At 24.2% G+C, this 14,434-nt stretch overlaps 1 protein-coding gene across 2 annotated transcripts in view; it reads left to right on the forward strand.

Annotated features, from left to right (window-relative positions):
- Nucleotides 1–413: 413 nt before the first annotated feature.
- LOC145843405 (broad substrate specificity ATP-binding cassette transporter ABCG2-like) overlaps nucleotides 414–14,434 on the forward strand; it is a 30,423-nt gene continuing 16,402 nt past the window's right edge. The window contains exons 1-6 of one of the 2 annotated variants that reach the window (XM_082950882.1): nucleotides 414–484; nucleotides 4,767–4,817; nucleotides 6,126–6,277; nucleotides 6,729–6,788; nucleotides 12,473–12,590; nucleotides 12,879–13,034. In XM_082950882.1, coding sequence (XP_082807008.1) covers nucleotides 461–484; nucleotides 4,767–4,817; nucleotides 6,126–6,277; nucleotides 6,729–6,788; nucleotides 12,473–12,590; nucleotides 12,879–13,034 — 561 coding nt within the window. In that variant the 5' untranslated portion in view covers nucleotides 414–460. Of the gene's footprint in view, nucleotides 485–3,589; nucleotides 3,652–4,766; nucleotides 4,818–6,125; nucleotides 6,278–6,728; nucleotides 6,789–12,472; nucleotides 12,591–12,878; nucleotides 13,035–14,434 lie in introns of those variants that run through there. The other variant, XM_082950881.1, reaches the window with a different exon arrangement.

Genomic DNA, 14,434 nt, shown 5'->3' on the forward strand with positions numbered 1-14,434 from the left:
AACAAAGAAAGATATTTTGTTAATGTTTAACTAGATCAGTCATCTGAAATTAAACTCATTTGTTTTAAAACACATTTTATACTAGCTGTATACAAGTTAATAAATGAATTTTTTATCACAGTATTACATAATAAGAATTTTTAGTTTGTTCAAACTAAGATAAAGATTGTTTAAATTAGAAAGCATGCTGTTTAAGTATTTGAAATATTTTCTTTTTTTTTAACTTGTTAATTGTATAAATTGAATTTTATAAAATTGTAGCGTGTTTTAAAAAAGTTTATTTTTCGTATTTAAGTTTTGAACAACTAACTAGTGAATAATGAGTAAAGCTTAAGTTGAAAAATTATTTTATAATTTCACTTATTTTAAAATAATGTTAATATATATATTTTTTTAATAACAAAATTATTTCTAGCTGTCAACACTTCCAGCTAAATATTAGTATACATAAAAAAGCTGTATGGAAATGAAAATAGCGGGAAAGGTTCGTTTCCTTTAGATTTTTTATTGATTTAATAATGTAAATTAGTTTTATGTTAAATATACATAAGTTTTCTGCAAAAACTAAAGTAAAAACATTACAATCTTTTGTACGAAAAACAAACAAGCTTTTAATTATCATATCAATGCTTATTTAGTTTAGGTTTTAAATTATGTGCTATAAACAGAAAATAATATGACAATATAATGTATAAAATAAGCCTAACATTTTTACTTCTGCCATAAAAACTTGAAATTTGTTTTTCTTAAAATTAAGTTGAACATGAACACTTTTTAACAAGTTTAAACAGTTGTAAAATTAAATAAAAGTTTTATACCTACTAGTTTAAGCTAGAAAGTACAGCTTATATTTTATAAAATAAATACCTAAAATCGGTAGAAGTCTAAAATGCACGAACGTACACTTTGCACGGCGTCAATTTTGCACTAGGAGTCACTTTTGCACGAAGACACTTTTGGAAGGGTTGAAATTTTTTATCTTTTTGTTAAGTTTAATAAACAATTATTTTTTTTACAATTACTATAACCCCTAACCCTTAGCCTCGGTCGTTTATTTTTGTTTTTTTTTTATAACTTATTTTTCATTAGTTCTTTTATTTTCTTGTTTTTTATTTTTATTAATTTTTTTTTAGGTATTTTTTTTTCTATCACTGTTACCCTTAACTTTTAATTCCGGTCAGTAACTTTTTTTTCTTTTTTGTTTATTTAATAGTTTTTTTTTAAATAGTTTTCTTTAATACATATTTTTTTGTTTTAACTATCACAGTTACCCCTAACCCTTACGCTCGGTCGGTAACTTTTTTTATTTTTGTTTTTAATTAGTTTATCTATTTATTTATTTATTTGTAGTTTTAATTTTTAATTTTTTCTTTTTATTTTATTAATTTTCTTTACTCTCGTGCAAAAATGACCCTTTGTGAAAAAGTGTCTTCGTACAAAAATGTCTTCGTGCAAAGAAGTTTTCATGCAAAAGTGTCCCTTCGTGCAAACATGTTTTCGTGAATATTTGACCCGTTCTCACCTTAAAAATAATTAGTTTATTGTTTTATATACCTTTAAATTGTAAGGCATGAATTGATTATTTAATGCTTAAATACTTACATTTTAAATAGCATCATTTATAACTAATTTTGCACTATATAAATAAGCTTTTGTTGTTATTTTACATTAAAAATATTTATAAACACATATTTTTTGTCAAAAGTTTAGTTTTTCAATATGACTACTTTCAGTCAATGTTAGTGATTATTTTTGTTCTAAACATTGTATTTTGATTCTGTTAAAAATTATGTTTAATTATATGAGAAATAAATAAAATTTAATGAAGTAAATAACAGCTAATAAATTTTATAGAAATTGTCAAACACGCTTTTTTATACTTACCAGCTTGACAAAGCTGTTTTTATTTATTTAGTAAAAATCTTATCATTTTTGCAAATATTTAAAAAATTAAATTGATAAAAAATATAACTTCCAAGCTTTTTTTTAAATTTCATACAAACATTTTATACTATCTTTTGAAAATTTAAAAATCTATGACAGTTGTTAGTTTTGAAAAGCAAACAGTATCTGCAATACTTTCAATTAATAAATAGTTACAGGTTTATTACAAAAATGAGTAAAAAAGGCTTTAATATAGATTCTTTATTGAAAATCTTTTTCATTTTTAAAAACTGTTTAAAATTAAATTTTAGTATGGACTCAGGGTGATGTATGCAAACTAAAATTTTAAACTTTTTATGAAAAAGTATCAATACTTGTTGTTTTTCCTGATGTACATGTGTTTTAATCTAAATAAAATCTGTTACGAATATAAATAACAATCACTAACAGTATGTGTTACAGTACTATTAGATTTTTAAACTATAAAAATGAATGATAGATTGTAACACTCTTTACTCTTTCATAACTTACAGCTTATTGTTTAAAATTATTAACTTTTACAAATTTTATTAGTATTGTAACAGTTCACTTTTAGATCATGTTAATAATAACTAAACTGATAATTATTTTTTTTAATCTTATTAACATTTTATTTGTCAATACTTTTTAATAAATTGCTTTGTTTAACATAAGATTTTAAATATTTGATATTTTTTTTATATCTATTAAAAAACAAATTATACAGCAATCTACCTTTATTGTACCAACATATGTTTCTGTGTGTTTTAGAATCAACACACTTCAACTGGGTATTTAATGGAAAGAAAGACTGTTCTTCTTATTAAAATATTATTATAATAGAAAAGCTATCCGTATAAACTGAAACTGCAGCTGTCTGTATAAACTTTAAATAAAACACAACGTTTTTACTTTTGAGAAACAATTGTTATAATGCTCTTAAAAAGGTTTTAAGCAGAAATCAAATTTATAATACTTTATATAACTGAGAAGTGTTTAACAATATTGTTTAATGAACGATAAAAAAAGCGCTCAAAAAGTTTGGTCTTAGGACCTGGTGTACAAAGAAACCTTTCGCTAATCGAATCGTACACCACAATTACTAAAGTGCTAACTACTTAAGAAGTTTTAACTAAAACAAACAGAGCTTTGTAAACTTTAAACACTGGTACTTGGATTTGATAGTTTAGGAAAGTTTTTCAATCCTTTTATTTTTCCAAATAAAAAACAGAAATAATATAGCAGTGCATGACTAACAACTAAACCCCTATTCGTAATTTATTATAAACATAGTTTTAAACTAAATCCTTATCCTTAATCCACATTAGAAATAAAATATCTTTTTTTGACTAAATAAACACTACTTGAAAATTATCATTAACGTCCTGGACAAGACGTTAAAAGGTATCCAAGGTGTGCGACTCGATAACCGAAAGGTTCTTCGTGTACAAGGTCCTAGAATCAAATACTTTGAGCGCTATTTTTGTCACCCAATAAACTAAATACATTAAACTTTTAGAAAACAGAAATAAAATATTAGCCAATCAAATTTAAGCAGTACTGCTGCAGCTGGCAGTTTTAGTTTAACATTTTAAAGAAACTCAAGTGTGGGTAAAACCCAGAAACACAACTTATATTTTATTTTAAAATTCGTATATTGATTACACAATAATATAAAAAACATATTAAAAATAGTAGTAAATGTCTATCAATTTAACTAATATACAACCAAAAGATCCATTTTTACAGGTTTAATTCATATATTGTAGAGATATATTAATTTCAATAGAATTTTAGTAAAAGTTTTTTTTATTTGTTTTTTTAAGTTTTATAAGAGGAGTGTATTTTAACTAACATAACATATTTAATATATTATTAAGATGTTTCTGTTTAATTCTGTCTCTTATTTGTTCAAAATTTAAAATTTTTAGATCACTAAGTATTCATACAACTGAAGATAAATTTATTTACTGCCACTCTGTTGTTTTTCTATTAATAAATAAAACACTTCACATAAAATAAAACTGCCCTAATAGATAAAATTTGTTATGATAGTATAGTCTAAAATCAAAAAAATAATGTTTACACATAAAAAAGCAACAAAAATTTTTTAAATGAATAAAGGTCAATTTATTAAAATAAAACATCTATAATGTATAAAGTAAATTTAAGTTGCTTTTGGACATAAGGCCTAAGTAATGTTGTCATTCTGAATAATAATACTTGACTTAATTATTTAATAAGTTTTTAGTACCATTTTAGTTTTATTAAAAAAATAAATGTTTTATTTTTCAGTTTTATTTTAAACAAAATTTTACATAGGTAAAATGTTTTAATGACTTTTATTTTTAATATATCTACCAAGAGAACAAATATATTTTATATTAATAGTTTTAAGAAAATATTTGTATAAATAATATGTTATAACTTAATTGATATTTTGGTTTTTTATTTAATATTATGATTTTCCTGGGAAAACTTCAAAATAGTGTGTTTTTCAATAACTTAACAAACATAGTTTTAAAATTTAAAAGTATCAATTTTTTTTCTGTAAAAAATCTAAATATAAATAATAAGATTTTTTTTGATGTACATTTGTTTGTGTTTTTAGTGTAGTTTGATATATACTTTAATAAACTTTAATATATTTAAATGATACTTAAAAAATAAATAAACTAATATGTATATACTCAATAAAGATGATCAAATATTTGTTATGTACAAAAACTGTTGTTATTTTTTTATGACTGGCTTTACTTATTTGGATCTCTACGATTTGATGTATCATTATGTTATTTTTGACGAAAATAATAAAGCTATATAAATTATTTATATTTTTGTATTTAAAAAGTTTTTTTTAATAGGTAAATGATTCATTTGAATTAGAAAATAACCAAGGAAAGAAATCAAGTCAAGTAAGTTATATAAAATTTAAAATAATTAAAGATAACTTTATTTTTATATCTAAATAAACTTTTGTTAGTTTTAAATACTTGAGATATGTATAAAATTTTTAAACCACTAAGTACATCAAATGATTTAATTAGTTCAATAGTGTTATTAGAATGTTTTTAAGAGTTGATATCGTATTTTGTTTTATTGTTAGATATTAAAATGTTTGGTAACTGATAAAAGAAATTTAGTTATTTTTAGTAGTTTATATAGTATTTAAAGTCTTTAAATTTTGGTAGTTTCGTTGTGTTCATATGAAGTAGTTTTTTAAAATGAAAATTTAAAAGTTATTTATTTTTCAGTAAATCAAATAAATAGCCATAGGTCCATCAAATAGTTGTTTTAAAAGTTTTGTAAAACTAAAGATAAGCTCTAATTTAAGTGTACACTTTGTTTTGTTGAAAAAGTTTTATTAATAAAGTCATACTTAATTTTATTGTTAAAAGCATAATTTTTTTTTTAATATTTAAATATTGTAAAATTAAAAGCTGCAATTTTTAAAAGTATATAAAGATGGTAAAAAATATATCAATACACAAAATTTAGAGTTAGTTGTTCCTAATAAAGATCCTAGCAAATCAAGTTCACTGAAATATATAATAACAAATTTTCACAGTACTCTTTTTTTATTTAACTAAAATATATTTCTGTGTCTTAACACACTGCAATGGAGCTCTGTAAAAAAATACTGTAAGAAAAGAATAGAAGCTAGAGTAAATGTATATGTGTGTTTACTAAAGATAAACATAATTAATATATATTAATAGTTAATAGTAGATACAATTTGTGGTGTTAAATCCGACTGTTATAAAACTATATAATATTTGTAATGATTAAATTTAGTTTTTAATAAAGGTATAAGTTATAAAATTATAAAAATATACTAACATCAAATATTGTATCTACTCTTAACTATTAATCTGTAGCAATTATGCTTATCTCTAGTAAACAAACATATACACCTACTTTAGCTTTTATTTTTTCTTTATTACAGTCTTTTTTAAAGTGCTCCATTTAAGTGTTTTAACTTGTTAACACACAGAAACATATGTTAGTTTAATTTAGAAACAGTACTGTGAAAATTTGTTATTATAAAACATATCGAAATGCTTCTTTATAAGTTTATAAATTTGAATTTAGGCTTACAAAAATTTTAAAGGTAACAAAATAATACCTAACAGTGTTTAAACATTTATATTTTAAGTTAGTACAAGCTGAAATATTAGATAAAAAGTAAAATTAATTTAAAATTTACAAAGGATATAAAATAGGTTAATGTAGCAGTAGAATCTACAGGAGCAACTAAAAACAGAAAAAATGTTTGCTTGAGTTTCCATGACATAACATACGAAGTGGTTACCAGGTTGGATGAAAAGCCTGTTTGTGGTAAAACTGGTACAAAGACTATATTAAATGGCGTTAGGTTTGTTAACTAAATTGTCTATTACAACATAAGTAATTGTACAATATTTACCTTCAAAAATATTTAAAAATATTTGTGTGATTTTTTCTGTTTTTAAATGTACAAATAAAAAGTATAAACTACACTAAAACTAAACAGTTAATTAAAGAAAAGCAACCTTAAATTATTGCTGTTCAACCTTATTGGAATCTTACAGAAGTTATGTAGATAGTTGTACATAGCTATGTAACAAAAACTTCAAAACTTTTAAATAACTTAATTTTTTTTTTTCTAATATTTTGCTCATTATTTTAAACAATTTAATTTGAATTTTATTTATACTGTCATGCATCTTTATTTTGACATGATTTAGTTATGAAAATGTATGTAATGATAAAGTTTATGCTTTTCATAAATTATAACTGCTTATTTTTTTATAAATTGATTTTCAAACCTTTATCAATTGTTTTAGTGGTGTTATACCTCATGGACTAAATGCAATTATGGGTCCGACTGGTTCAGGAAAAACTTCGTAAGTTTTGCATTTATTAACTACTTTGTTAATTTTTGCATTAACTTAACATAATTGTAATAACTTTTTTGTAAAGCAGTTCAGTTTAAAAAGGTTTTACTATAAATTTTACTGAACTTGCTGAAATTTGATTTAGTTTTTATTTTATACAAATATATTTTTATTAAGATCTTGTAGTGATCGCAATGAAATTACTTATATATTTTTTAATACATTTATGTCTTTGTACATCTTACAATATCTTGAAACTGAAATAAGTTTCTACAATCTTAAGTACTATTTTTATTTTATGACTTATACTGTATACTATTCAAAATAAAAGTCATTTATGTAATTTATAGCAATAGAAAGATTTGTTGTGCTAATTTTTATAAAAAGTCTGTATACTATATAGTTGCTTAATATAATCTTTTGTTTACATTTTTATTTGTTCTTTTTTTTTTCACCATATTTGAAGTTTTACAATTTTATTTTTAGTTTTAACTCAGCAACAGTACTTTTGATTTAAATTAATGCCCTAAAAAGTATTTTTCAATTTTGATCTTTTTATCAATATAAAAATAGTAGATAAAAATAAAAATATTTATATTTTTCAAGCTTCTTATACCATTAAAAACCTTGCTTAACATCAGGGTTTTCCAAACTTGTTTTTTCATATTCCCCCCTTCAAGAAATTTGAAAAGCAATAGCCCCCTTTCTCACATAGTTTTACAATAATCTACTCTTTAATGCATTAAACTGAATTGGTGCACACTGTTAAATAACTGATTAGTAGACTGTTCACTAATAAAAACTTTGTCACATTACTTATAGAAAACACTATTCTAAAGGGCTATATTTTAGTTAATTTTTTAAATAAACCTGTGTATATCCATTTCCAAAAGTTCTTAAATACTTATTACAATATTATCAAGTCTTATAAAATAAATATTGGATTAACTAACTTGAAAATTACATTTAATAAAAGCTAGTCTATATAATAAAAAATCAATAAAAACAGATAAATATTTATTATTTTAACTTATAAATATATGTATGTTATACTTATACTTTGTATATGTCACTTACATCCAATTAAGTAATTCGAATCGCACATATGTCATTTAAAAAGAAAAATGTAAATAAATAATATTTTGTAATACTTTTTATGCTTTTGATATAAAAAATGCAAAGAAATGATTAGTTTAAAAGAGTATAGAAAAAAATGATTAATAATATTATATGACTAATGTTCTCTATCTAGACAGGCAAACTACTGGTAGTATATTAAGTTTAAGGGACGTTGGAAAGTTCTTTACGATTTATGCAGAATGGTTGATAAAGATGGCTGGGTAGCTAGAAAACTGTCAATTCTGTGCTTGTAAATTTCAAAAAAGCAGGACTAACAAGCTAAGTCAGGGTTGTAACTCTTCAAAGCATAAAAATTAGTTGATTGCAAAGTAATAAAAGACATTAAAAAAACAAAATGTCAATCATTTAAAATATCCAATTTGTATTTCAAAATTTAGATCCTAAACAAAAATTATTTAATTAAAAAAAATATTTTTTTACCATAGGTAGAAAATTTTACTTGAATTTGTTAATGTCAGACAAATTTACAAAGTACCAACTACCAAAAAACTATTAAAACATGACTAATAGTGACTTAAAAATATTCTTGGCATTAAAGTCCTAAAAATAAACAAATGTTTCTGTAAGTATCTTATTTAAATATTGTGCTTAAGTTTTTGGGCATAATTTATTTAGAGAAAAACTTTTTAATCTTGCACTTAATATAATAGTTGACGAAACAAATCATTTCATAATAAAAATTATAAATTTAATATAGAAAACACGTTACAATTTAGGTTATTACAGACAGAAAAAGTCTTCAAAACGTTTGTAAATTCAAATAGTTCTTCAGACCACTCATTTTTATCGGCATCATACAAAGCTACTGTTTCAAAATTGTTACCGAAAATAAACGCTTTGCCTCACATTGTAGTAGCTTTAACAATAGCTGATTCAACAAAATCCAAATTAAAATACTTTTTTAGGTGGCTCTTTTAATTTAATAAACTTGTCAGAGAAAGTATCATAAACTTCACATCTGTACATCAAGCCTACTACAAACATCTTGTTTTCATGGTTATTAAACTATGTAAAGCTCACGTTTAATCATGTCTGACATACAAGTCCATGAATTTAATCCGTAGTTGTAAGCTTCAATTAAGTTCATATAATCATTACCATCAAATCCACCACAAACAACAATTTTACCTTGAAACACAGTGCATGCTAAACCAGTTCTTGGCATCTTCATTAGCATCTTCTTGGCAATTTCGTAGCTATTGATAATCCATGTGTATTGTTTTGTGTCTAAAGCAAAGCATTCGGCAACTTCTTCATCATCTTCAATGATCCAATAAATAATATTCTATTCATAAAAACGCATACTTTATCATACTCGTATGGATTGTCGATGCTGGCTACACCATTCCATGTAGAATATTTTTCTACACACAACAAGTCTTCACTTTATTTTTTATAACAAAGTATATGTCACCATTTACATAAGCAATATCACTGATTCAATCAATATTAGGGGAGAACTTAGCAACTTGTTTGAGAGATTTAAAATATATACATTTTACTTCGCCTATAAAATTGAAGTTTTGTTGACTTTTGTACCTGCAAATATATTAACAGCCAGATTTTTCACAATAAAATTCGTCCTTGTTGCATAAAGTTTTTCTGATGACTGAAAGCGATTTTTTAGTTTTGCTAATGAGTAAAGTAAAGGAGATTTGTCAGAATTACTTTGAAGAGACCTGTAAAAACCTTCGGGCAACAAAGGTATACGAATTTTTAATAAAACACTTTCAGCAAACTTGCACCTTTCTTTGCAGTTGTAATCAACCCAAGTACATGTTTCATGGTAAACTTCAAGTCATCAGTGATGTGTAACTCAGAACTGGCAAGTATTTTAAACAGATAAGTTGATTCTAAAATAAAAAAGTTTTCAGTTCTGCAAACTTGTATAAAGCCACGTTCTATGTAGTGTAACACAAACTTTACAAGTCTCAATTAATTGTAAATTAAATACTCTTAATCTGATAGTACATGGCTGCATGTTGTACATTCAGGTTTTCTTTCAAGATAATTGCTAAGTTGTTTTTTACAATTTTATCAAGTAATAGATTGCCTTCTTTTAGACTTAAGATTAAACTGTCATCACGTAGCTTCTGTTTATCTAAAAATAACTTTTGTGTATCTAAGTGATCAAACTAAAAACATGGTAAAATAAAAAGTATGGTTTAAGTACTTTTAATAGACTTTGTAAACTAGTTAATTTGTAATGATTCTTAAATCGACTTATTTATTACCAGCTTGTTTGCCAAGATGTTCAAAACTTTTCTCAAATAATGTTTTTTAACTGTTGTTTCTGCACACATCTACGCATTGTAAGCTACAATTATTTTCTTATAAGCACTGTCTTTTGCTAGAGTTTTCACAAATCTTACTACTTTTTGCATCTACACTGTTTTTATGCTTGTTTTGACCCATTACTTTATACTACACTAAAGAGTAAAAGTTTTAAATAAATCTAATTATTAAACCAATATTTTTTTAGACTTGATTTATAAAAGAAAACATTGAACAAATTTTATAGTAAGAGTTAGGTAGCAAAGATTTACTTGTTTTTCAAAAGAGCATTAGTAAAAAAAACTTTGTAGAATATAGCAAGTGTTTACTTTTGTTTTGTAATGTTTGTTTTATATAACATGAATAAGGTAATTAATTGTAAAAACAATATGAGTGTCAGTTACAAATTTCCTTTGTTTAGATTAAAACTTTTGAAAACAAGAAATAAAAATGTTAGTCCTATGTTTTCTAATTGAAAGTTCTTGTTCATACAGCTCACTCAAAATTAATTATGTCAAAAATTATATCTCAAATTTTTCTTCTCTGATTTTGGAGCAATAAAGTAAAAAAAGTGTAAATAGTATTTCACAAAAATTTTCAAATAAATATAGTAAAAAAATTTTTAATTACACATCAACTTTAAGAAATATTTCTTACTAGTGACTATAAAAACGCAACCTTATTTTATCTGATAAATTATCAGTTGTTTATCTAAACTACTACTATTTAATTTTACTATACTTTGAATTCCTGTATAGATGAATCACTTATGTTTGATAGTGTTTCAAATGTGTTAAAATTCATTTAGTATCAACTAATAACTGCACCAAATTTTTTTTTTTATCAAGAATGTTATTATTCACATTTCAAATTTTCGTGAGCTTTTAAGTTAATAACTAACCTTACTTTAAAAAGTTTGAGTTTAACAATGATTGTCAACAGCATAACAAACTAACGTAGTAAAATTTTTAGTAGGAATTCTAAAAAAAATTATTTATTATCTGATTGAATACCTAATGCATAATTTCTAGTTTTATATGAGAAAATTCTCCCATTGCATTACCATTCTAGCATAAACATTTAAGTTAATTGATTAATTAATTACGCACAAACAAAAACTTATTCTGTTTAGATTCCTTAGCCAAATCTATTTGATTTTGGAGCTTGTTTTTGGAAAATGAGGAATTTTATTGTAAGTATAGACTATACACCAAGGGTCAACAGGCATTCGGTAGGCTGGCAAAGTTTTGAATATAAAATTAATTATGAGCTGCAGTTGTAATTTTAGTTTTTCCTCTTCATTCCAGCATCAGAATATCTAGTTTTAAGTTCGAGTTTTCCATGTGTTTTACCTAATACCTTTTTTTTACTCCTCACTTTAAACTTAAAAATAACTAAAGTAAGTATCAAAAATTTTATTTTTTGGGCAGCAGGTTATATCTTTCATGTGAGGCAGACCATTTAGAATAAGAAAATTCTTGCAGGCCGAACTAACCAACTCTTTCACGGGCCACATGTAACCCGCAGTTTGCTTCTTTATCAGGGTTTCTTAAACTTTTTTTATAAGGTTTTTCAAAAAACTTATGTTAAGTACACCTAAGCCTTTTTTTACTATTCATCATCAAATCCAGATTAATTACAATAAATTTCAAAACTACCTTAATTACGCCTAAGATCTTTTCACTATAAACTCCAGAATATCTAGTGCAAGTTTTAAACTATGGCCCCTTTACTACTCAACCCCCTCCCCCTTTGGCCCCTTTGCAGCCTATGGCTTACTATGAAATGACCCTTGTTTGGGAAACCCTGCTGTAAATGTTTCAAACAATATTATTACCCATTAATTTTTTTTATAGTAAACTAACACAACTAAACATTTTAAAACAAGGTTGCCAAAAAACCTGGAAATACCTTAAATTTGACAATTAAGCAAAAAAACCTGGAGTTTGAACAAAATTCATTAAAAAACCTGGAGTTTTAACAATTTTTACTTGGAAAATTATGAAATCTAAGTTTGATACAAAAATCTATTGTAAACTTTTTTTTGTAGTATTAAAATTTGTTTATACTTTTAAACAGCATTAAAGTATCTTTTAAATATTTTTATTCCGTTTAAGACAGTTTTTTACTCTTAAGTGTATTTTTAAACAAAAAATTGACTAAAAACTTGTACTTTTAAAAACCTGGATAAAATTTAGAAAACTTAAGAAAACTTTCAAAAAACCTTCCGCAACCTTGTTAAAATATTTCATTAAACTATTTAAAACCTCTAATTGTAGACTCTTAGACGTGCTGGCAAAACGTAAAGACCCAAAGGGTTTGAAAAAAGGTTCAGTTTTAGTTGATGACCAGTTAATGGAGGATGACTTCAGACTTATGAGTGGTTACGTTGTTCAGGTTTCAATCACAAATTTAGTTTCTACTTATAATTAAATTTTATGCTGGCTTAACATTTTTGGCATAACTTCTAGTTTTATATAGTCAGTAAAATTTAAAAAACTTTATGGTCTAATTAGAAAAAAAGAGCCATTAGAAAATTCTGTTAAAGCATAAAACATTGTTTGATTTAAAATCAACATCTTAAAAATTTTCCTTAAAAAAAATCTTCTTTAATATAATTTTTTTATTAAAATTAGTGTGTACTTCGTACTTTATGTAATACACAGTGATATTATTGATCATTAGGACGATGTTGTCATGGGAACACTAAGCGTTAAGGAGAATTTGGCGTTTTCCGCAAACCTTCGTCTTTCAACAAAAGATCTGAGCAACGAAGAAAGAGCTAAGAAAGTTGACCACGTGATTGAACAGCTTGGACTGCAAGCATGTGCCAACACACTGGTTAGTTGTAAAGAATGATGATTTAACTGGATATCAAGTTGTTTATGTTGTTAAATAATACAGTTAATACTGCTTGTTCTCAACTGGCAAAGTGTATCTCTGATAGATTGCTTAAATCGTGTGCTACTTCTTAATCTATTTTTTGTAATAAAATACAATGGTAAATAAAATTAATTTCTGTACCAGTTTCAAACTGATTTTAACATTCTAATATTTTTTTGATAAAAAAATATTTAATAGAATGAATTGTATTTAACTTTTTAAGTTCCCGTAAACCATTTAGAAAAAGAACCATATAAAAATGTTAAATATCTTTAAAATAAACCTGTTTACAAGTTTAGTATCAAAAATATTAAACTCTGTTACAGATTAACTCTGAATTTGTTCCTATAAATTCTCCAAATAAATACAACCTATTTTTGAAAAAAGATATAAGAATATTAGTTTTAGATAAAGATGTAACCCCTATAAAAATGATTTACACAGTATTTATACATTTTACACATTTTATATTTTAGTAGAAGTTGTTAGTTGATTAAATAAAATAAATTAATTAAAAGCGGCGAAAAATTAAAAAATATTAAAAAACCCTTAATTTTAAATTAAAGAAAGACTAATTTAGTAACATAAAAATACTACAAATCTTTCGTAAACAAATTTAGTGTGAAAATAATAATTTTACTAGTCTTATAATATTCTATAAGTTTCTAAAGCTTTTTAGGTGGAGTATTTTCTCCAATGCTCCACCCCACGCGACTCCCCTGGTTTATATAATTAATTTTTTTTGTTTGATTAAAATAGATTTGCTCTAAATTTGCATTTAATTTTGTTTACTGGTATTACTTGGTAAATATTTACAGTATAAATCGAATAGATTAAATTTGTTTTTGATATTTAAAGTTTGTAAACATGAACATTTGGTAAATCTGTGAAAAGTTCGAATAATTGTTGTGTAAACATTATGTTGTTCTTATTTAATTCAATGTACAAATTAAAATACTACGGTAGGAAAATAAAAGTTAGATACACGACTTAAATTTCAAAATAATACTGAAGGTTTATGTTTATATTTTTTAATCAAATATTGTTAATTTTTTAGACTTTGAACTTGTTATAAACATATAACAGTTATTTTTATTGCAAAAAAGTGTACTATTTGCTGACTAGATTTAATACTAACATTAAATATTTTATTAATAATTTTGTGCCGAAAGCATGCATTATTTTATATATTTTTTTAGTAATCTACTTTATAACTAAAATCCAGACGTTTTTGCAAATAAAAACAATTTTTTTGTTATTTGAAGGAGTTAAAATTCGTTAAATGCATATCATATCGGCGTTTGTCTTTCAAGTATGCATTAGTATTACATTCCGCTCTGCCGTATGTCGCTAAGTTA

Source organism: Thalia democratica, chromosome 8 (genome assembly GCF_965202585.1).
Source record: "Thalia democratica chromosome 8, ktThaDemo2.hap1.1, whole genome shotgun sequence".
NCBI classification, from domain to species: Eukaryota; Metazoa; Chordata; class Thaliacea; order Salpida; family Salpidae; genus Thalia; species Thalia democratica.